Source organism: Triturus cristatus, chromosome 5_2, assembly GCF_964204655.1.
Source record: "Triturus cristatus chromosome 5_2, aTriCri1.1, whole genome shotgun sequence".
In the NCBI taxonomy this organism is placed as follows: Eukaryota; Metazoa; Chordata; class Amphibia; order Caudata; family Salamandridae; genus Triturus; species Triturus cristatus.
In genome coordinates this window covers 669,567,499-669,592,529 of record NC_140588.1, presented here as the reverse complement: position 1 = coordinate 669,592,529, position 25,031 = coordinate 669,567,499, and the positions used below count along the sequence as shown (strand labels likewise).

At 43.5% G+C, this 25,031-nt stretch overlaps 1 protein-coding gene across 4 annotated transcripts in view; it reads right to left on the bottom strand.

The window, feature by feature from the left end:
• DIAPH2 (diaphanous related formin 2) overlaps positions 1-25,031 on the bottom strand; it is a 3,515,124-nt gene that overhangs the window by 1,376,291 nt on the left and 2,113,802 nt on the right. For all 4 annotated transcript variants that reach the window (XM_085607750.1, XM_085607751.1, XM_085607752.1 and 1 more), the window contains one exon: positions 19,295-19,534. In XM_085607750.1, the coding sequence (XP_085463876.1) occupies positions 19,295-19,534 (240 nt within the window). The remainder of the gene's footprint in view (positions 1-19,294; positions 19,535-25,031) is intronic.

Genomic DNA, 25,031 nt, shown 5'->3' with positions numbered 1-25,031 from the left:
CCTCCAGAGAAAGCACTCACGCCCACCAGTCATACTTTCAAAACCTCAAAGAAGAACAGTGAATGGGCCTGCATGTGTGCAGAGACCAGAGAGAAACATTCACCCCAAAGAGAAATTCCTCACTAGAGGTAAAGTATGCTGCAAATTCAGCAGGAACAGCTAATCTACAAGGTAGGATGCTTGAGCGACTGCAAATACTAACCCAGACATAAAAGAAAGAGAATAGTAAACCGAGTGGTCGACTTAGCTCTAAAAAAAAGCAGTAGAGGCAATGGACATTTGAGAGATCAACAAAGGAATGCATATCATCTCCAGCATACGAAGGGGTAAGTCAGATTCGACAAAATAGCCCAAATATGACATCATTGCTGAAGGACACAAGATGTGAGCCACACAATAAATGTTATAGCCACTGAACAATTCACACACTTAACCCTTTGTGGGATCAAGACCCATTCTTGCTGTCAATATGATTCAACTGAACTACTGGCCAGGGAGAATGTCAAGTAATGGTCAAGACATATATATCACCGAGTGGAAAGCAAGTACTGATGTGCTGTGGTGTGCTAGAGGATCTGCACCTATATCACTTCGCCAGAAACATGAGCAAGTGTGACACTGCCAACATGGTAAAAGATTAATGGGCTTGCTCCACAGGGATAGGTAAGCTCACGATGCAGCAAGTTTGGCTGCATGTGAATGAAACCATTCAACCAGTACCCCTGAGGCATAGTTGTAATTTCACCGGCAGAAGTCCGGCAAAAGACTGAAGAAGAATTGAAAAGGTTAAAAAAAGGCAGTGTAACAGATATGGGACAAATGTTAAACCTATGTGTTCCTCTAATAATGATCACGAGCAAGACAAAGCAACTTAGACAAGTGAGGGGGATATGCTTGAAAGATGGCAACCAAAGAGCGTATGATTTTGATTCTTCTCTGACAACCTAATTCCACTGCACCTTTTCCAGGAGGGGTACAGTGTTCATGTTCTGTGGCACATGTTCTGTCATAGCAGCAGCTGGTATAGTATACTGGTATAGTTACAAAAGTATTTTTTGTTTTTGCAGTTTGATATGGCACGGGCTCGACCTAAAGGTATTTGGCTGCTTTCCAATAGCACCAGTTACATTACACAAGGTCACATTCATATTTAGGCAAGGGGAGATTAAGTGATTTGCATAGAATCACAGGATATTGAGCTGACGCAGAGGCTCAAACCTGGTTCTCCAGTCCCCAAGTCCGCAGCTCTGGCCATAATGTCACATCTTCTTTGCCTACTGTAAGCAGGATTACTGCTTTTACAAAATGACTACAGCTTGTGAGGCAAGGACAGTAAACTAACGGCATCATCTCCCACATTGAGGGACTTCCACTTGTAAACAGAAAATGTAGTTGTCAAAAAAGTGATGCATATGCGATCAATTTAAATTTCATGTTTGTTTACGACATATTCATATACAGGGTGTAGACAGCTGTTAAGTGTCATTTCTCTAAACACATATAGAATCATGAGCAAATGTGGAAAAAAGGCTGCATTGAGGATTTTCCCATCACATGGCACTGCTGCGAGTATTATTACTTTACACGTGATCCTCTGAATAGGAAGGGAAGCTTGTGATACATGCAAGTGCCCATTTGTGCTTTTTGTTGACAGCTTCAGAAAGCGAAAGATCTCTTTCACACATGGGATAAAATGAACATAATTTGTTAAACATATGGAAACATTTCATACGTTTACCTTTGAGCATGTCTTGCAGTAAAATACATGATTTTAGAAACACATACTTAAGAAAACTGATTTCATTCAGAGTTGAGTTAGTGATGGTATATATACATGTGCAGGCAAGAAGGATCAAGGGCATCACTAAAACATTGTCTAGCCTTTGGTGGGTGATTGTTTGGCACAACAAGACTCCTTGAATGAATTTCTCAAAGTCGGTCCAGTTACAGTAATAATCTACAATCAAAACGTGATTCCTTCCTCTGTTTTAAGGGCGCTGGACCGTCATCCACCAATGTGTCATGCTTCATCATTGGGTCTGCACCTCAGACTGGATAAAACGATTATTTATCGACGGTAGGATCTTAAATAGGAGCATTCAGCGCAAAACATGCTGGATTTGTCATTATCCAACTTAAAATATCTTGTTTCTAGTGGCCCCTTCTTTACTAGAGTATCCTTAGTGGGTATGAAACATTTTTTTAAGAGACCACTTTATGTAGTTTAAAATCACCACTCAATTTTGTTACCGTCTCTCTATGGTAAGATTGAAAAAGCAATTGAACGGCAAGGGTCACAACTATTTCCTCTATATCTGGACCAGCGAGGAAAATAAAGCTTGTTTTTGCAGTCCAGACAACATCTTCCAAAAGAAGGGCAATAAGGACAAACAAACACTAAATCTCTCATTTCTCAAGAGACTTTATAAAGCTCCATAAACTATAACAATAATTAACCAAGAACAATAAAGACCTCAAAGACGATAACAACTACATTGGACAACTATTGTTATATATGCCTGTAGAGAAGGTAAGTACAGTTAGGCGGGTTGGCAAGTATGATACTGAGAAAGATAGCAAATTTATTAATAAGTGTTTTAATAATTATAGTTATATTGAAATGGTTCCACTATGCATCAGCCTGTTCCAGCAGCGGCATGAGGGGTGTGGCGTCACTGTTCGTGAGAGGGGGAGAGAAAATAGGTAGCAATACAGGAACACAGCAACTCAAGGACTGGCTGTTCTATATGAACTTGGGAAGGAGGCGTCAAAGGAAAAGCCAATCTGTTTCTCTGAGATATTTTTTTGCTTGGGACGCATAGTTCTATTCCTGTACTAGTAGAGAAAGAGCCTCTTGCTCGTGTGGTACCGGTGAGTGGTCTGAACTTTGTTGTCACACCTGCTCCTGTCCTTTTTGCTCTGGGCTCACTGTGCAACACATCCATTAGACTGTCCGTAAAATGGTCATCCGCACCAGTCAGCCTTCCAGTTCACTGCTGCAGAAACAGGTGCTCGCCTCTTTCCCTCTAAATGACCACAGCACAGAGTGTGACGAGGTAATACTTAACAGTGCTATCTTTGGCGGTGCGCTTCCTGCCGCTGTAGTCCCGGTGTCGGCTTAGCATCCAGTAATTCTGAGCAATTAACTTAATCCCCTTCATCTAAAAAATGAATGTGACCAGGTGATAAGTAACTTGTGCACATGTAAACTGACAAGTAGCAGATAAGACAAGCAGCAGACACACTGCGACATTCAGAATAAGTTAAATCCACTGTGGTTGATAAACTTAATACTGAAGAAGGGTTAGATAAGTGCACTGCCGTATTTGAAATGGGAACCAACAAAAGGTTGCATTACAGTGAACCAATATTTGGTGTGATGTGAGGCAGTATCTTCTTGGGTATCCTCAAATAGAATAAATAGAAGGACATGCGCTTGTAATTTTAAGTAGAACATAATAATTCCTAATCCATCATGAATCCTAAATTGTGAATGGTGGAGAAAGTCTCAGCACAAGAACTGAGATTAATCAGGAGGCCAACAACTGTTAGACCAAAGAGAGGAGGTGCCTCTGAGGATAATAACTTCAGTCTTTCTCAAGTCCAGCTCACATCAGCTAGAAATCATCCACTTAGCCATCATTAACAGGCATTTATGGAAATAGGTCTGCACTCATATAATTGGGTGATCTAATTTAGGTGCCAATGGCATTTGTCATTAAAGACAAACCATAAGGTATAATGAGTTTGTCGAGATAAGCCACATGGAGATTGAAGAGTGTGGGACTTAAAGAAGATCTCAAAGGGATGCCACAGTTTAATGGTTTAAAAGGAGTTTGATAAGTAGGAAGCACAACACTTTGTGTGAACTTTATTGATACCAGCCTTGTGCATTCATTTAAAGATTATATCCAAGTCCGCCATGAGGTGCAAAATTATGATTGCAGGATTGTTACTTTGATCTTGAATGAGTGTCCGTCATCCATAACTGATAATAATGTGACTTCTGATCCATGACAGACATGGACCCCAGCTTGAACAGTTTCCAAAAGATTCTTTTCATTGATTAAGGAAGAGATCTCATAATCGATTTATATGTCTTTCAACCATTATTGTTACAAATCTGACTAAGAATACAGGTCGATTATTGTTATGAAAGGAAGGGGATCAGTCAAAGTTTTTTTCAGCAAAGGCAAGATTAAAGCTTATTTTACTCTAGGCCAGCATTTCCCAAACTGTGAGTTGCCAGCCGATTTATGGTGGGTCGTGAAACTTTAGGGAGTAAATAAGGATGCCTTTAAACTCTATATTTAACTTGTTGAATTTACTGCTTCAAAGACAGAGGTCAAATGTCAAGCTATGTCTTCTAACAAATTGCTGCTTATGTTTTTTTTAACATGGGGATTGGCATTTACAAACTCCTCTCACTTTGCAGTCAGAGAAAGAGAAGTAAATTGTGTGACAATCTTGCTGGGGTACAGAAGTGTGAGTGGAAAGGATGTTATTTTTTGTAACACTCAACAAAATGTAAATACCTGTAAATGAACTGTACTCATTCAACAGTTAGGAAAGCAGAAATTAGGAAACTTTTTTTTATAATTCTGAAGTGTGATGGAAGCAAAGATTTTAATAGGATCAAGACAAATGAAGATACTTTGCTTGGTGATGTACTAATGATAATTAGAACACTGGAATGTTGGGAGCTCTATTGAAAACAATGGAGCTCTCCGGGCTTCTAATTGCCGGTAGAAGCCCAGAGCTCCAACATTCCAAAGTTGTCCTTCACAGCTGTTGCTGTGAACAAAGCCCTTACAGAGCCCAAGGGGACAGACCTTTTGTTTTATTTGCTAGAACATTCTGCGCTCTTGTGGCAGAATATTCTAATAGCCGTATAGCCCTCTGTAGCTGGGCTATACTGGCATTAAAGTCCTTCTCCCTTATTAAAAGCCCTTGGCGTCAGCTCAGCCCTGTAACGCTGGAGCGGGTCTTTTATTGCCAGTATACCCCGCTACAGTGGACTATAAGGCTATATTAGAACACTGGAATATTGAGCGCTCGATGGAAGACAATGGAGTAGCTCCAGGCTTATAATGACTGAAATAAGCCTTCTGCTTCAACATTCCAATGTTTGTCTTTCTGTTTCTCCATTTTTAATTTAGACTTTTTAATTTTAGTTTAAAACATTCTACCCTTAGTGGGTGGAATGTTCTAATAGCCTTATAGCCCTTCTGCCACGGGCTATCCCTGTTGTTAAAGGCCATCATCCTCGTTATACTAACTTGGGTTCATGGCCTTTAACAACCGGTATAGTCCTCCTCCTCAGCAAAAGGCTATAAAGCTATATTAGAACATTAGAATGTTGGGAGCTCCATTAAAGACAATGGAGTGCTCCGGGCTTCAAATGGCTGGTAAAAGCCGAGAGCTCAAACATTCCAATGTTGTCCTTCACAGCTATTGCTGTGAACAAAGGCCTCATGGAGCCGGATGGAATTTTAATCCCTCATGTTCCCTGAGGTTTTTGTTTTATTTGTTAGAACATTCTGCCCTTTTCTGGTGGAATGTTCTTATTGCCCACCATAGCTGGCCTATACTGGCCATTAAAGGCTGGCTCCCTTGTTAAAGGCCCTTGCCTTCGGCTTGGGCTTTAACGCTGGAGCAAGCCTTTAGTGGTCAGTATATCTCGATACGGCAGGCTAAAAGGCTAAAAAAAACTGTATGTTTGTGCAAATTTAGTGGCCATTTCAATAGAAAATGTGATGTCTGTAAATGACATTGTGCTGCCACATGATGCTTTAGTTGCATTAATAGAATTCTCTACCTCATGGCCATTAAAGATTGGTGGATGGGTCGGAAAAGTTTGTCATTCTAAAAAGTGTGTTGTGGATATAACATTTTGGGGAGCGCTGTTCTGGATGGTATCTCATCACAATTAAAGATAGAAAGAACAAGATTTCTTAATGTAAGAGTCTCTGCAGCAACATGTAAGATGCATGCAGGATCATGATCTGCAGCACCCTGATCTGGTGACTGCAAATATAGTTTAATTTTGTCAGTGGTCAAAGCAACAAATTCAGTAAGAACCTTGAGATTGGAGCTTGGGCTCACAAAAAGTTCTGAAGAAGGGCACCTTCGGATTCGTTGAGCATATAAAGATGTGTGAATTGAATAGATTTTAGACATGAAAACTAATGCTAGAGAATCACACTTGTGAAGAAGAAACAATGTTGTCACATGAAGACAGAAGAGGACGTTCCTTAAAACCTTTCCTAGACAAGTTGCTAGCTCTAGCAACATAAGCGGAATAGAAGGTGACATGAGCAATATGAATTTACTTCTTGTACTTTTTAGAGCAACAGTTTAATTATGTGTGGCCTTCAAAGAAAAGTTAGAGTTCTAGGTTCTTGAAAGTGCTTAGCAAACTCACTCAGAGGCAGTGACAGCATTAATTTACCAATGGGTGAGACACATGTTTTCAAAGAAGCAGCCTCAACTAGAGCATCGGAGGACCAGGTACTCAAATGAAAATACAGTGACTCAATGTCTGACTCTGACCGGTGTTATTGTGAGCGTGTAAACAGGTCTGGAATTTGACAGACTAGAATGTAGAGAACTATTCAGAACAGGACAGTTCTAGGCATAAGGGAGAGAGTAGATGGGTTAGAAAGACTAAAGAGGAGGCTCATGGAGTGGCCCAACCAACTAATAGGGAGACAAATGGGTTGCTCTGTGAATTGAAAAGAGGTGAAGATCAGGTCAGGTATGTGGGTCCTAAATACTCAGTAAGTAGGGCCAGTGGACAAGAAGGAGTCCAACAGAACTTTAGAGGTACTGAGGTCAGTGTAATGTAACCAAAATAGTATCCTCTTGTGTTACCTACACACTGAGAGTGTTAAGGAGGCAAAATAGAACATGGAAGGTGGTCATGGATAACATTCACATCTAAAGCAATAGCCTCAATATAATGCATATGCCACAGCAGGGATTGTCCAACAAGCACAGGCTTAGAAAGCGAATTGGTCTGCAGTTCTGAATAGCTTTTCAAAAGTGATTTTTTTTGGTTTTTCCTAGATCCACTTTCTCAAAAGGATTTTCCAGTGAGAACAAGAAAGCCCTTTATTTTTTCATCTTCAGTCGAACATTCTATAGCACACCTGAAAAAATTACATAGAAAGGTAAGTCCTGAAACCAACTCAGATCAATAGGCCCCATAGTGCTTCATTTCCCGTAATAAAACAATGTACAACAACTAACAATCTGTGTATAGTTACTTAAAAAGAGTGCTTTGAAATATTGCATTTTTGTGGTAAAGCAAAGGCAGCACCCCACATTTACTCCCCAGAAATTCTTAAGTCACTTAAATCAAATTTTAAAAAATACCTACAGACTAAGACCAAAAAGATATGTGCAAAACCCCAAAATTGGGAAAGCTGAAACATCAGAGTTACTTTTTTTTATTGGAGAAGTCTTCGATGAGAAAATATCTCATTAAGTAAAGCATGCCTCTATTGAACAGTAACCATTGTTACGAGCATGCCAAATCGATGATCCTTGCTAGACTAGAATACAGGAGCATTAAGTGCACACGCTTAATGAGGTATGGAAACGACTGAAAAAGATGAACAGTTAGTCAACCTGAAAGAAAACACAAATTGTGGATTTTAAAATCACTCCATTGGCTAAAAGTGAAACAGTGTATGACATTCTAAATACTTCTCGCTCTCCAGAGGGTAAAGCTCCAACTACCTACAAAACCGGTCACCTTGCTATCCACTCATCTGTAACCTGTACTCCAGTCAAACCTCTTTGCGACCAAAAAAAAATGAGAATGCAGAAAGACAGAGTTCTAAGTCCAAGTCCGGGGAACGGACTACACCATTCGTTAAGACTCAAGCAATGCTGTGGCACTTTGCACAGTACAATGTGAGTTCCCTTTTGCTCCAGAACTAATCATACACCTACATCAATTGAGGCACCATTACACTTACTGGTATTGACCAGACCCAAATGACGGGTTCCACTTCCTAGAAAAACACTGACTTAGCACCAAGATGGACACCGCTCTGACAACACTGCAAATGAGTGTGTGTGTATGCGTGTCTCTCATTCACACACATGGATCCTTTATGAGTGTATATTGTATGCCGTCTACCGTGCCACAAACCACGCTGAGGTACCCTACAAGCAACATTATGTACCCTACAAACTAGCTGAATAAATCAAGGAATGGATGGAAAAGATTAGATTGTGATGCGTATGTGAAGCGAGATTGGTAGCAGCCATTAAAAAGTCAAACTAACACTAGACTTAAAACATGTGTTTGTTGGTGTGCAGGACAGAGTAAAGTGCTAATTACAACGCTGCTGGATCTGAATCATAGCAGGATACAGCGCGTTGGAGGCTACATAAGGACAGGAAATGTAGGAAATATGGCACAATTACTGAAGTGACTTAACTTCAATTGCAGCCTAATAAATTAGCTACTTGCAGGATCAGATCTGAGGATAATACTCAAATCAGCTTTAATTGCAACTAATAGGTTTCCCACCGAGCTCTGCATGAGAAAAGGGATATTGGCTCTCTGCTAATACCGCTCAGGATTTTAACTGCAATCCTTTCGGTAATGGCGAGAGTTTCCGCATCCTCTGCTCTAGAAGGTAGGAGTTTGTACATTTTCCAAGAGGCTGTACATTTATTCGTCAGTCCCCCGCTCGAGTTTTCAGCAGCTCAACCCCAGCAGATATTCCATTGCATATAATGAAGAGCTGTGCCTTAGTAAACCGAGAGAGAAATATGCAGGCTGCCACCTGCAGAATAAATCTGAACAAATGTAATATCCATGACAGAACATCTCCTTGGCTGGGCGTCCATCTCACATCGATCGGCGAGTAAATTAAGTAAGTGCACTCACCTGCCAATGTGCACTTAATGCTAACCAGTTAACATAGGGCATTTTATCACCTCCAGCCCATTTTAACGTCAATAAATTAGATTTCAGGAGCATTCTGGTTCAGTTACTCAGTATGGGATGAGGCACCAAACGCCGCTGAGAATTAGCAGAGATTTCCGGAGTCAGCTTCATGTTCGAAGCTGGTAAAGGGCGTTTTGTAATGTCAAATAGGACAATGAGCCTGGATAATGCGTGTTGCTCCGCTTCCACTATCGCTGTTCCAAAAGCAAGCTTCAGGAGGTGAGCCAGGTGTGCTTTGTTGCCAGCAGACTTTCATTACTACTGTCGCCTTTAACATAGTAGTCCCATGAGCGTAGTATGAGCACGTTGCATGCTGGGAACACCCATACATGAAGTAGAAGATATCAAAGTACCACAAAGGTGACTAAAAACATGGACTGGGCTCTCAAGTGATGTGGAGCCAAAATTCAACTGAGCTGTTTCCCTTTCCACCACACGTTTATTTATAATTCCTCTCATGTTCCGAAAAACAGTGTTCCCCTCTGCACACATCTTCCTCTTTACCCTCAAAAGAATCAATGTCTTCTCTTGAAAACCGAGTGCATGAATGCGCTCAGCATACTCAATGGGTGGATGGAATTCCCAGAACCAAACGAAATGGGAATATAGAGTAAGAAAGCGCTAGAGGGGCATACTAATGCCAGAAGGCGCTATGCAAATGTTGCTAGTCAAAGGGGACACATATGGAAAATGTTGCTGGGCCACAACTGTGTGTGTCTTACCTGGAGCGATCTTTATATTCCGAAAAAACATGTTTAAAGTGAATTGGAAGCGAATTTCTTCCTAAGCACGTTTGCAAACTTTTATTTGCTAGGATACCTGCATTTCCGTTGAAATTGGCAGCCAATGTGTAGTCGTAGGCATCATGTGCGTGAAGAATTTAAATGACGCTGTGCGTAAAAGTGCACGTGTTATTTGATCAGGCACTGCCTGTGCGCAGCCCCTGCGTCTTTTGCTTTAAATGACAAGTGTTTCCCTCAGCAAAACTTGAATTTCCCCACAGATTAAACACTCTTGAAAAGGGAAAACCGTATTTGATTTGAAAACCTTCAGCTTTTCCTCTTTAAAACAGCTATTACTACATGATCGGATTTCCCAGCAGATTGTTGTTATTTTATGTGAAGTTTCGCAGATCTTTTTTGCGGAATCCTTTGAGCCCACCTCCAGTGAAAGATGTCAGAACTGAACCGTACACACAAACTTTCATTTGACAGGCCCCTGACAGGAAGAAGGCGATCACTGAAACACCGGATGAGGCTGTAAAAGGTTTCTTTGAGATTACCCTTAACCCCTCCAGCTCCCTGCAGATCGTGCATTCACTCCCATGCCTATGGAAGCATTGTACAAGGAGTTATCACAAAAGACAATCGTATGCAGTATAATATACCATGTACTGTGCATTGCAAATATACTGCAAGTCACCAAAGGCTTATCTGCTCTCACAGAGATATGGGACTAAAGGCCCCGTTTCTTCATACGGTCATAGATTTCCAAGGTGATTTGCAATATCTTTTTAGGTCGAGGACTACCGGTCTGCCGAAGCCAGAACCGGAAGTCGGAAGATTTAATGTTTTCTAGAGTGGCTATTTAGCCCGCCTCTCTTTTTGCTTCTCCTCCATTGGCTGGCTTCCTAAACGGAGGCCAGCCATTGGAGGAGAGAGCCGTCCCTCCAAATAGGCTCCGTCTTTTTCAGATTCGGGGGCGTGTTCCTTGCTGTTCTTTCCACTTTTTAGCCACGCCCTTTTAGAACAGCAGGAACACGCCCCCGATTCCGAAAAAGTTTCGAAGCTTCGATCCGCCATTTTTTTACTGTCGTCTGCCTGTGACGATCTATCCGTTCGGCGCCGTGTTGTTGTGCTGGTGTCTGTCTCTGAGTGTATCTGACTGTACAAGCTTGACTTTCTGTTAGTCTCCGTGTACGTGCGCACGTGCCTCTGTGCACGCCCGTCTTTCCGCCAGTGCTTCGGTCGGTGTGAGAACGTGGGAGCCCCGCAGGACCGAGCCTCCGTCCCCATTGCCACTGCAGCTGCTGTTATGACTTGGTCCAGGGTCTTGGCTCGCAGACGCCTCTTCCCCTCACAAAACGAAGGAAGCTAATGAGTTGTGCGCCGAGCAGTGAGCGCCGAAGAATGGAAAGGCCTGGGGCACGTTTCCGTACAGCTAAAGTTACAGAAAGCTGTTCTGCGGAGCAGCGAGTCCAGGCCCGGGACACTCACATACTCGGGTCTATACTTGCAAGCCATGGGGTGTCTCTACTCCGTGCCTCCAGAGGAGCCGGCGGCGGGCAGGTCAGTCGAAAGTTTACACTCGAGTAAAGCGCTGGGACTCTTAGGCGCACTTTGGGAGTTCTCAGCTGCTCCGGACTCGAGTTCTCAGCGGCGTGGGAGGGGGTGAAACTTCTCGTCTCATTTACTTGCCAGCCACGCACCATCTTAGCTTAGCCTTGGCTCTTATCCGCTGTTCCTAACTCTAGGCCCAGAGGGAGGGTGACTGGGCTGCATTCTTTGGGTTTTTAATGTTCCTTCTCCAAGTCTTACATGTTGCAGTGTGTTCTTTCTATCCGACTTCTTGGTGCAAGGGGCGGCTTGCTTTTTCCTCTGTATGTGTGTCCGATCGGACTGCCAGAGTGCTGTTTGGGTTATTACCGGTTAAATCACTGTTTTCAAATGTGAGGCAGAGGCAGCAACTCTATATATGGCACTCTATTTTGCACTTGATACCGCCGCTGCAGTGGTGTACTTGGGAAGCAAGGCAGACACTACAAATCATTTCCGCCTACGTCACTGAGTTGGGAGACGAGGTACAGTGGGACACCCCTTTTAGATGCGACAGGAGGTGCCACAGAACCGGCGTTCACGTGCAACACGTGCTATTTTGCTCCACTGCCCGTTCTCGCTTGCAAGATTTCCATTCGTGTTCCGCGTGCTCCCTTGACCCGTGCCAGTTCTCCGTGCTTCCATTCCCCCCCGCCAGTCTTAAGTGCTTCCTTGTTCCCCCTGCCAGCTATGCCTGCTCCCTTGTTCTTCTGCCAGTCCTGTGTGCTCCATTGTTCACCTGCACGTCCCGTGTGCTTCTGTGATCCCCAGACAGTCCTGTGTGTCTTCTATTTACTTCAGTTCTGTGCACTGTCTTTCTCCCCTGTCAAACCTATGTGCTCCCTTGCTCACCTGTCAGCCCCGTGTGCTCTCTTGCTCACCTGTCAGCCCTGTGTGCTCTCTTGTTCATTTCAGTCCCGTGTGCTCTCTTGCTCCCCTGACAGCCCTGTGCGCTCTCTTGCTCCACTGAAGCCTTGTGTGCTCTCGTGCTCCTCTGTCTGACCCGTGTGCTCTTGTGCTCCTCTGTCCGACCCGTGTGCTCTCTTGCTCCCCTGTCCGACCCGTGTGCTCTCTTGCTCCCCTGTCCGACCCGTGTGCTCTCTTGCTCCACTGCCAGCCCCGTGTGCTCTCTTGCTCATGTCAGTCCGGTGTGCTCTCTTGCTCCCCTGACAGACCTGTGCGCTCTCCAATGCTCCCCATCCAACCCTGCGATCTCTTGCTCCACTGCCAGTCCAAGGCGCTCTTGCTCCCCTGTCCGACCCGTGCACTCTCTTGCTCCCCTCTCAGACCTGTGCGCTCTCTTGCACCCCTCTCAGACCTGTGCACTCTCTTGCTTCTCTGTCAGTCCTCTGTGCTCTCTTCCTTCCCTCTCAGACCTATGTGCAGTCTTGCACCCCTCTGACATGTGCGATCTCTTGCTTCCCTGTCAATACTGTATGCTCTCTTGCTGCCCTCTCAGCCCCATGTGCTCTCTTGCTCCCCTCTCAGACCCGTGTGCTCTCCTGCTCCCCTCTCAGCCCGGTGTGCTCTCTTGTTTCCCTGTCAGTCATGTGTGCTCTCTTGCTCCCCTCTCAGCCCCGTGTCCTTTCTTGCTCCTCTCTCAGCCCTGTGTGCTCTCTTACTCCCCTCTCAGCCCAGTGTGCTCTCTTGTTTCCCTGTCAGTCATGTGTGCTCTCTTGCTCCCCTCTCAGCCCAGTTTGCTCTCTTGCTCTCCTCTCAGCCCGGTGTGCTCTCTTGCTCCCCTCTCAGCTCTGTGTGCTCTCTTGCTCCCCTCTCAGCGCGGTGTGCTCTCTTGTTTCCCTGTCAGTCATGTGTGCTCTCTTGCTACCCTCTCAGCGCGGTGTGCTCTCTTGCTACCCTCTCAGCGCGGTGTGCTCTCTTGTTTCCCTGTCAGTCATGTGTGCTCTCTTGCTCCCCTCTCAGCGCGGTGTGCTCTCTTGTTTCCCTGTCAGTCATGTGTGCTCTCTTGCTCCCCTCTCAGCCCGGTGTGCTCTCTTGCTCCCCTCTCAGCCCGGTGTGCTCTCTTGCTCCCCTCTCAGCTCTGTGTGCTCTCTTGCTCCCCTCTCAGCGCGGTGTGCTCTCTTGTTTCCCTGTCAGTCATGTGTGCTCTCTTGCTACCCTCTCAGCGCGGTGTGCTCTCTTGTTTCCCTGTCAGTCATGTGTGCTCTCTTGCTCCCCTCTCAGCCCGGTGTGCTCTCTTGTTTCCCTGTTAGTCCTGTGCGCTCCATTTCTCCAGTTGACTTACTATCCTTTCGGAAAGTGGCCGCTGGGGTGAGGGCACAAGCTGAAGCAGCCTGGCTCCCAGATTCGCTTCGGGTTGAGGACAAAGACAGGACAACAAGCACTGGCCCATCCCACACAAAAACAAAGGGGCTAGGGGAATGGCTTCCTATGGAGGCATGCATGCCTCAAACTCGGCAACAGGTGATCTCCAGCGCCACTACGCCATCACCTGCTCTTCTCACAGCGGAGGCAGGCGCAGTCTCTTTGACCTCAAACTCACAGCTATATTCTCTAGTGGGCCTGTCTTGTAGTAAGTACATCTTTTGTCGCAGTGTTGTTTTCCACAGTTCCATAGTTACCACAGTAACTATCTCTCACTCTAACACACTACTTAAAAACTTCACTCTCTCTATCTCACTACCTCACTCTCTATCACTACATCACTATCTATTTCTATCTCACTCTCACTACCTCACTATATCACAACACACTCTCTCAAAACTTCACTACATCACTCTCTCACTACCTCACAACTTCACTCTCTTTCTAACTCACTAATTCACTCTCTCTAGCTCACTACCTCACTCTCTCTCTCTCAAATACACTAAGTCACTTACACTCACTCTTTCACTACCTCACTCTATCTCACTACTTCACTACATCACTCTGTTTCTATCTTAATACCTCACAACATCCCTCACTACCTCACTCTCTCTTTCACTACCTCAATCTTTCTCTATCTCACAACATCACTCACTGTTTCTATCTCACTACGTCAGAAAATACCTCTCACTCACTAACTCACTCTTTCACTACCTCACTCTCTATCTACCTCACTCTCTCGCTACATAACTCTCTATACATCACTACTCCCCTCTATATCACTATCTCACTACTTCTCTCTAAAAAGATCACTACCTCACTCTCTCACTACCTCACTCTATATCACAACTTCACTCTAACTCACTACATCGCTCACTCTCTATCTCTCTACCTCACTCTTTCTATCTCACTAACTCACTTTCACTGTCTCTTTCACTACCTCTCTCTATCTCACTACATCACAACACCACTCTGCTTACATCTCACTACCTCACAACATCCCTCTCCCTCACTACATCACTGTTTCACTACCTCACTCTCTCACTACATAACTCTCTCTACCTCACTACTCCACTCTAGCTCACTACCTCACTATCTCACTATCTCACAACTTCTCTCTCTCAAAACATCACTACCTCACTCTCTAGCTCACAACCTCACAACTTCACTCTCTCTCACACACTACCTCAATCACTCTCTATCTCACTACCTCACTCTTTCTATCTCACTAACTCACTTTCACTCTCTTTCACTACCTCTCTTTCTCTCACTACATCACAACATCACTCTATGCTTATATATCACTACCTCAGAACATCCCTCTCCCTCACTACCTCACTCTTTCACTACCTCACTCTCTCTATCTCACTACCTCACTCTCTATCTCACTACCTCACTCTCTATCTACCTCACTCTCTCTCACTACCTCACTCTCTATTTCAATACCTCAATCTCTCTATCTCACTACCTCACTCACTCTCTCTCTGCTAATGCAATAGGTATCACATATGCAACAAAAAAAAAGCTAATGCCAATAGAAATGACAATGCCATTTATTTAGAGATACAATAATGATAAAAAAAATAATGAGCAATACCAATAGCTCTACCTATAATATTGCCGAGACCATTGCATTGTAAATGCTTGTTATTGTATGTCAGTGTGCCTTTCACTCTTTCTAATACACCGTTCTCCCTTATCCCAAAAAGTTCACGACCTTGGTCTTTTGCTCTTCCATATGAAAGAGACAGTATTACAGCAGATATGTACAACAAAATCAGAACTAAAGACAACATTTTACACCATGCAATTTGTTGCAAAAATGTATTACAAGCAGTTTAATTAAAATCACTTTCCGCTAGTGCTATAAAAGTCAAAAGGCCTTGCTTTTATAATTTAAGTGCTTTGCCAATGATTGTTTGTGAAGCCTGGTTAAAAAAATAGTAAAAGAAAGACGTTCCAAATATTGGATGAAAAGCAAACACATATCTTAAGGTATCTTGAAACTGAACATTGAATTCAAAATCTTCAATTTTCATATTTCACTCAGGAAAAACTGAAGAGATTTTGAAAAGCCTATTGCTGGTGACCCAGATTTAAAAACAAGTTGCAGACTACCTAAACAGGTACCTAAACAATCATAGCAGCTCTCTGGGGAAGTATCAGAATTGGAAAGAAAATATATTCCATTCACTTTCCACATGGCTACAAAATGGAACAAATGCTCCAGCTATATGGTGATCTGCAGCAGCCTGGGAAGCGAATTTATGGGTCTCCAGGAGAAGAGAAATCTTTCCACTCACACTTCTGCCCCAAACAGGTTGAACAGGTGAAGTGATCCGCAATGACATAAATGTAACCCTTTTTGCAGTGACCTGGGCTTTCATGCATCATGTGGAAAGCAGGAGAAAACAGAAAACCAATATGATAAAAACAGCTCTTTGGTCAAACCTGGCAAAAATATACCTGTTGTTGTTAAGGGTGAGTTCAGGAAGGCACTGGTCATGTCAGGGGGAAGTAGCGCATAGGAAAGAGAGCGCAAGAAAGCACAATAGCTCATGTGGAGCTGAATGAAAAACAAAAAAGTAGTTCTGTTATGTGAGACGTGGAAGGATACAACTGATCTAATCAATAGGAGGCAAGGAGGATACATTCTAGTGGAGAGCCAAAGACAAGAAGAGGAAGGAGAGCCATCAAGTAAGAAGGAAGGAAGTTAGATCTACAAGAAAGCCAACAAATGATAATCATTAGGCTGACCCAAACACCACTGTGTGTTTTATTGTACACAATAGATATTGGATAACAGAGAGCTAAAAAGCTTTCTGTATGCAAGAACTAAAAAAATGCTGTAGCGTGGAACGTGTGGTACCATGGAGAGGGATTTCTGTTTTCATGTAATGAGCTCTAACCCTGCAAAAATAAAAAAGAAACCTCCTATAAATATCTTCTTCCTACTAATGACTGTTGACTTCAAACTATAATAGTTTAATAGTGTATGCTGGCTATGGTATGAGCCATTGTGACAGCACAAATCAACTGTAATAACATTATAGTAGAGTAGCTAGGTCATTTCCTATTATAGGTGATTAGTCACAAGTAGAGTGTAACAGAAACAGGTGTGTACAGATATTACTGGCTTCCATTTATAACACTGAATTATTAAGAATGAAGAGTTGTCATACTGTGGATGCAAACATATTCCAAATTTCGGTACCCCTATTTGACTATCATCAACATTTGAGGATATGAGAGACAATTTACTGGGCAGTTCATATATCACTGTGGAGACCCTCACTCAGCCAGCAAACAAGATCATATATCAAAATATCACAGATTATTAAACAAGGTGTTTTGTTTGCTGAAAGACTGAATCTCTCGAGCACCAGTTGATATGCTTTTTAATTAGGTTAAAGACATCACAGAACATTTCATTTTAATGTGACTGCTGAGATAAAGGAATGATATAAGATAATCCACCCAGCAAACAAATTAAAATTCTTTTCACTTACAGGCTGGTTTCACACATTTCTGACGCGCTGCTCTGACTGTTGCCAAGCCATGCGGGGAAAAGGCGACAGCAATTCAACTTGTGTGTCTTTTTCTCCAGATCAATACGTGTATTAACTAAAACAATTTGAGTGTCTACAACTGATGGAAGCGCAGAAATGTCAGAGAGAAGACCTGGTTAGGTCTGAAAAGCTTTCAGCAGGTGCAGCGCACACCTGCAGCACCTCCCTGGCGTGTCGATTGTCGCCCATGCCTGGGAGGAATATTGATCTGCAGTTCAATAGGCCAGGAAGTCTCTTTGGGGATGCTCAAATTGGAAAGGGAAAGAAATCAGTTTTTTCACATTCCTGTGAAGAAACTACCCAGTAAAGAGTTACCTCGAGGTGATAAAGGGTTTGACCTACATATACAATATGGCCTTTTTTGGCCTTGCTGATGGTGTACATTTATAGGTACTGGTAGAGCTTCAACAAGGTGAGTCAAGCAAGCGCTTTGGGAACTACGTTAGAAACCATCTGCCAAGCATGCTGTAACTTCAATTCATGTCAAAGGAAAACCAGATCTCTTGCATTAATTTTCTTGCTCAATGCCTAGAAACTGTACACTGAGTGTGTTGCCTACTGCAGTGCTCTTTTTAAATAGGATAAAATAAAATGAACGTATGTGTTCCATGCTGAGCCCCATGCTATAACATTTATACATTATTGCTTTATTCATTGGATAAAGCCTTTTAGTGAAACACAATTCAGTTAATTAGTACATTAGTATCACGTACTAATTTCTTGTACGATGGACAGGTCTGTCTTGTTGATTATTCTTTAATCAACTAAGGAAGACTGGTCTACAACTTATTCATACACCTCTGAATTTAGTGTAATAAGTACTGGGCTACAAACTAATTTGCCCAAGATCGTACAATATTTGGTCAATTGCTGAAGTTAAGATTTGAAATTTACATCAATATTTGCACCTGCTAAGTAGTGGGAAATGCCATCTTCAACTGGTGCAAATGCCCACCTTGATCTGGTTGATCATTAGAAATTAAATTTCACTAGCTGATCAATTCGAAGGGTGTCAAAAAAACTGACTGGTCATCTTTGTAAAATGCTCGGTGACTGGTGCAGTATCTACAGTGCAATACCAAAGGGGATGATGGACGGAGCATTTGAGCAAATCAAACACTCACCCCCAGTCAACTGATCTGGGTTTAATCCATCATCATTCTTTAGCTCACTCCACCACCCCAGTTCAGACATGCCACAGTGGCAGCCTGGCTCGTGGGGTAAGAGCCCCCCCCCCCCCACAACAATTGTCTTTGACTTTTATGCACAACATACGCATGGGGGCACCTTTTGCAGCTTTCATTTGTCCCTATGGCACCATTGCACCGCCACTGAATGTATGCATTCTAGACCTACTATCGTAAAAGCAAAATATAACTTAGACATCCGTATAAATGTAATAGAATGTGCCGTGAAACCTATTAGATGACTGTTAGTAAATCAATTTTAAGGCCACAAGCGCATAGATATCTTCTTCTATTCTAAGCCAATCAATTAAATGCTTTAGAAATTGAATTATTGGGCAAATAAAGCAAGTTGTTCATTATTCTGCTTGCTAGGTGTGTGCACTCCCACTGTAACTGACCCTGAATGCCTTATTTCAGCTAGAAATGGGTGAGGGGCCCTGTGTGCCGCCTACAGTTTAAGCAAGTTAATCCGCGCGCCATTTATCTGTGTGTCTGAGAACACAGAGCTTTCAAATCAGAGCCAATCTCACGGGCTGTATTTAATATCGGCTTTGAAATCTGAAGATTCTTTTTTAATCAAAATAAAAAAAAACCGGAGCTTGCAAACTGATTCAGATTAACCACGTCTGACTGCATTTCCCACGTAAATAACCACATCCAGCAGGTTTAATTATGTAGAAGCTCTGGCTTTTCAATTCCCCTTTGCCTTTCATTTTACGGTGCCATTCATAATTATGTTGTGGAAAAATATTTTCGTTCTGAAATTGAACACGTTTTCGGCTTAGAGTACGAAATAACACTTCTGTATGTTTAATAATTTTTTCATAAACGCCACACAGTTCTGCAGCAGGGATACTTTTCATGACGTTGAAAATCACAGTAGGGTCCTGTCGCGGTGCTATCAAGCACCCCGAATCCGTGTAGCCTTACCTTACATAGAAAGCTGATGTTGAACCCCAGGGACTGGGCATTGCGCGAGCCGGAGTTCATGTAATTTCCCACCAGCAGCACGAGCTCTATCAGTTTGTTGAAGCTCTCGCTCCTCTTCAGTTCCTCGCAGGCGAGCGTGACCGCCATGATGTCGGGCCGGATGTTGTTTACGTGCTCTTCAAACGTCAGCTTGAATAGGATTCCATGAAGCCGAGGCCGCAGCATTTTTATCGAACTCATCTGTGGTGGTAAAAAATAAATTTAAAAAAACGATTGTGGAAATCGAATAAACGCATAATCTCTATTTGTAGGCAACCTATATTTTTTAAACAAGGCTTAATCTGACGTCATATGACAGTTTCTTTTAAAGAAATGAACATACCACATACAAATGTATCCTCAGGCCCCAAATGGAAGATAAGGACTCACTTACTTATCAACTAGGTAAGAAGTATGCTTACCTTCCTCGGGTACTGGGCACATTTATAGCCACATTTCAAGTAATCTACATTTAGGCATGTGACCACATGTCTTGGTAATATTTAGTAGTTCCGAATGTCCCTTTGTATTTAGCTCCAATTAATGCATATATATATTTGTGAAATTATTTTATCCATCACTTGTTATTTAAACCAAACAGATTTGAAATTAGCAAAACACTCTCTCTCTTATTCTCAGGCTAGAATACTGAGATACTAAGAGGTAAACTGATTTGCAAAGCATGAGACCACGTTAGTCAAAGGCAAGAATATAATTTAGTGCTACGGTTTCTAACCTGTGCCTTCACATATATCTGAATAGGATTGGTAGTAGGGATCAGACTACATTCATTTCAATGGTGAGAGAGGCAATTTACACCAGTGAGTAATTTCGCCCTGATATTTACACCATCGGCCAGTGCAAAATGTCAATTTATTTCAGTGTAAATGTCATCCAGGCACTGACTGGTCACTGGAAATGTAATTATTGTGCCCTGGTGCTTATGGTCAAATACTACAGATATCAGGGTGTGTTAGCACCTTGCTTTAGCATACATATAGCTTCCCCAGGAATGACCTTCCTCTCGCTACAGATGCAAACTGGCCCTGGTACTGTCTGCTTAAAACTGTAGGATGTATGAGTGGAGTTCAACTAATCTGTACAATACGTTACTTGTAATTTGCACTAATCATTGGAGCAATAGTACCGGGAATCAATTAATTGATTGAAGACTAACTGACCCTGGTCAATCCTTCATGTCGTTTTTGTGGGTAGCAGAATCATCAGATTGACTGTGTTGTAATCTGTACCAATCATTGGAGCAATAGTACGTGAAATCTATAACTGACTGAAGACTGACTGACCCAGATCAGTTCTTTATGTAGTTTTTAGGTCTCGCCTGAGCCAGCGCATGCGCTGCCCTGGCGAGACTTTTAGTAAGTGGGCTTCAAAAAGCCGACCACAGCTTTTTGTGTGGCCTAGAGCGTGCGGTTACGCGCACAGTTACGTACGCGCCTTCTGGTTTTCCTCGCATCGCTCAAGGGCCCCCTTACAGCGCGCCATCAGGCGCCATCTGGCTTTCCTCTCGCTTGCTCTCCCAAGCGCCTCGCTCCACCCCTCCCCCACCACAGAGCGCGTCTCGTGGCCGCACGTCTTGTTTTACTTTGCATCTTATTCACCTTTCCTTTGTCCCTGCATATCGCACATCTTGCTTTTCCTTCACTGTTTATTATTGTTTGTGTAGCTCCCACCTAATGCCAGCACCTTCTCTCTTTTCCTTTCGCTTTCCTTACCTCGCCTTCATCCCCATTTTGATTTTTGCGTCCATTCCTCTACTGTATTCCACCTCGATTTTCCTACTATTCTGGTTACTCCTCTCCTCCCAAACCCCCTCCTCAACCCTTTCGCCACCTTGGGTTCCCTTTTGCCTTCCCTCCACTCATGCCTCGCCTTCTTTTCACAGACTCAATCTAGTCGATGTCCACCATTCCTCCCTCGTTTTTTACCTTAGCTCACCATGAACATTCCCTGCTACGCCCCTCGTGCCGCACTCTCACTCCTCCCTCCGTGCTCACCATGTGTCCCTGATGTGACCCTTGTGCTGCACTCATTGCTCCCTCATTTCTTACCTTTGCTCACCATGATCATTCCCTGCTGCGTCCCTTGTGCCGCACTCACTCCTCCCTCAGTCCTTACCTTTGCTCACCATGAACATTCCCTGCTGGGCCCGATTCCCATTTCGGTTTGCTTTCGGGCTTCAGCTATCCGTAGTCCCTTCTCCTTTTTAACCTGTTTATTTTTCTGTATCTCCCGTCTCTGTAAGTTTTTAGATCGAAAGCTATTTTTTTTATCCCCAAGGACTATCCCCGAGAGAGCTATGGATTTTCTGCTACTAATAGTTGCTCCCAACGGATAAATCCATTTTATATTGTAACATGGATAATAGGAGCTGTCCGTGATGTTTCGAGATATATATCGTGACTTTTCGGCCCTCATCGGTGGCATCATGAAATCAATGACTGCTCACTCTAGTGAGGTCTTAGCCTATGACATTTCAGGCTAACCGTATCTGTCTTTAGTGCTGTCGCGATAATTCTATAATATCTGTGGATAACCACGTTCTGATAGACGGATATTTTCACCAAACAGCTGTGCATGCTGATGCCAGACTATCCTGCGATATCTCACTAACCTTACTCGCTCACAGTGATGTCACGATAGACTCCTCCCCTGGCCTCTGCTCACGATCTTAGCCCCGCCCAGCATTAATTAATTTTATTCCGAAGTACTGTCGTGCCACCTCCCTTCTAGGTTGTACGCGGAGCCCGACCAGGGAGCGCGCCCTTCCTTCAGGGACCGGTTTCTCCGCGGTGCGGGGCGAGGGCAGGCCCGTGGCTGTTAGAACAGTTGTGCTATGGCGTGCACAGCAGTGAGTGATTGGCGGCTGCCGTGTTTGCGCTTTCACTCCCTCCCCCAACATGAAGGGATTTCTAGCGAGCCTTTGAGAACAGCCTCGGCAAACAGACACAACAATGACGTTCAACAGGCCCACAGAAGGGGGTCCTCTCAGGACAGGATGGAGTGGGGGTGCAGGGAGGGCGGGGGTCAGATTTCTTGAAACAAAGCGAACAAAGGGAAGGACGCTGCATTCACCCTCTCCACAGGTAGTCCCCCTCCAGGGGGGTTTACAGTCTGGCCTGCTCACTGTCGCTTTTTGTTGTGCGTTAATTACGCAGTGAGTTAATATGTTCCGAATGCAGTAACCAAGGCATTCTGGGAACTATCTTCTTGTTTTTCTTGTCAGTTCTTTTTGTTTGTGCTCTGTTTGAGGGCTAATAGTGGCTTGACGCATTTGACCTGAAGGGTATCACAAGTGAAGGCTGCAGACGGGCACCATTGCATTCTCCTGGAGTCTTTTGCTTTTGCTCACAGTGCCTGGGCACACACTGTGGCTGGTTTTATGATGCCCATTACTGTCACACTTACGTGCACCCTCCCGGCCTATTAAATGTCTCGAATTTAATGCACATGCCTTGCACTAGCACCTCTGAAACTCCTCTGGATTTCAGGGCGCACACCGTGGATGGCTGAAGACTGCTCCTCCAAGGGCTGCGTCCTCTTTGTATTCTCATATTCACTGTGGTTTAAATTGCACGGTGCCCATCTATCGACGATTGTGCACCTAAATGAATGCACAAGGCTCTTCTCACACTGTCGCAATAACAGGATATGAGCACGGCCACTGAAATTATGCGGTGTTGGTGACTACATTGTGCCACAAGAAAAGGACAATTATGTGGTATAAGGTGGAACTTTTTTATAGTATGACTTATTTTATAACTTTTACACATGATAATACTATCTGGACAAGGATTGCACCTCGTTAATGCCAGTTTAACAACCAAATACAACAAGCATTGGCATAGCCAATAGGTCTCGCCTTTGGGACCTTATAAGTGTTTAAGCATGCAACAGTTAATGTTGTTGCACCAAGAATATTGTGCTGCATAACTACATACTTATAAGGTCCCAAAAGCGAGACCTATTGGCAATGCCAATGCTTGTTGTTAATTTTCTGTTGGTATATATTTGGGTTAGTGGTGGGACTGCGGATATTCCAAAGAAAGGGACACGCAGCCATTGGGAATGTGTGAACGTCCAAAACCCGTAACTTTATGAGTATGCACTGAAATTTCTCATGGTGTTTCACATTCAAATTGTGCACCTATATATAGATAATGACACTGGCATAAATAGGTAAAATCAAGAGAGAACAATTACTTGAAAGCTACATGTATTCAGTAGGTGAGCACTGCCATTTAGTGAATTGTTGGAGTAAGGGGTGTGACTGCAGTTTCTGTTGTTCAATGTCAGGAAGATTCTAGGCTGGGTCCGGCTTTTTGCCTGTCCCTTAATACTGATTCAGAAAGTCTGATGGCAGCCAGGTGCAGAGCTCGCACACTTCATTGTGTTCATGTTTGGGCACTTCTGCTTGAGGCCAGCCCTGGTGCGTCATGCTGCGAGAATGGCTTTGTCTGGAGCGCAGCCTGAGAAGTACATTTAAAAAAGAACCAACCCAAACTGGTTATGATGTTTGAGATTATGTCTTCACAGGTCCTTTTTAGAAATATGAACAAAAGTGGGATCCAAAATATGTATAAAGTGGGGTGTGAGTGACCTTCCGGATCGCTCTGTGAGTTTCCTGATGAGAACGGCCCTAAAGACTTCTCCACATCTATTGAGGCTGTGTGGACATTCGCTCCAAGCTGGTGCTGCCACTGTCAATACAAGAAGGAAAGAAAATGTGCTTCTGCGAAGTAGGGCATGGACAGCCTAGGAGGCCACACACTTTAAAAAAGTTATGCCTTAATGGCCAGACCTGCTGTGCTGTAAATCACCAATCCACTCAAGTGATGAGGAGAGGCTCCTGATCCACAAGTCTACTGTGCAGTTACTACAAGAATTCATTTGTGACTGAGCAAAGGACTGAGAGGTGCTCCACGATTATTAGGTTGAGGACCTTGTGAGTTTCTGCCTAAGCTAAACCTGGGGTAAGAACTATTGCATTGGTAGTGCATCTAAACCCCTAGTGTTAACAGTGACCTAACCTGCACCGGTGCCTAACACATACATGTGCCAAAGAAGAATGAGGGGTGTAGATTCTAGGCCCAGATAGTTGGGGAGAGAATACTGTAAGAGGTGTGGGTGAGTGTAGCACTTACTGAGAGCGCAGCAAGGGAAACATCCAATTCACAACTCTTATTCAATTGTGTAGTATTAATTCCGGCAGTGTGATTAAAGTGCTTGCTTTAGAAAAAAACAGACAAACACTAAGTGGGACATTAAGTTATTGTGTCTGTTGGTTGACTGTTGAGTTCTGAGAAGCCTGTGATTATTCACCCTCTTTACCCTCAGTGTCAAGTGTGAAAAGGGTTGTACTTGTCCCAGTTTGCACAGCCACAGTAGTAAGGACCCCTGGTCGCTATTAGTAATTTTCACATAATTTATCAAGACAATGTAGGAGCAGAGTACGAGTAAGAAACATGGGAGTATTCTTTTACCACAGTATGCATGTGTCTCCACACATCAACTAGATGGACATCTGCACCAGTTACTTACGTTTATGATTAACTCATATCAAAATCTAACTGACTATTAAAAACTTACCAAATAATATAAATTGTCCCAGCTATACCTGTCTAAAAGCATACAAAAGAAGCCTGGATCATAAAAGTTGGGTCTATATATATTTAGGACA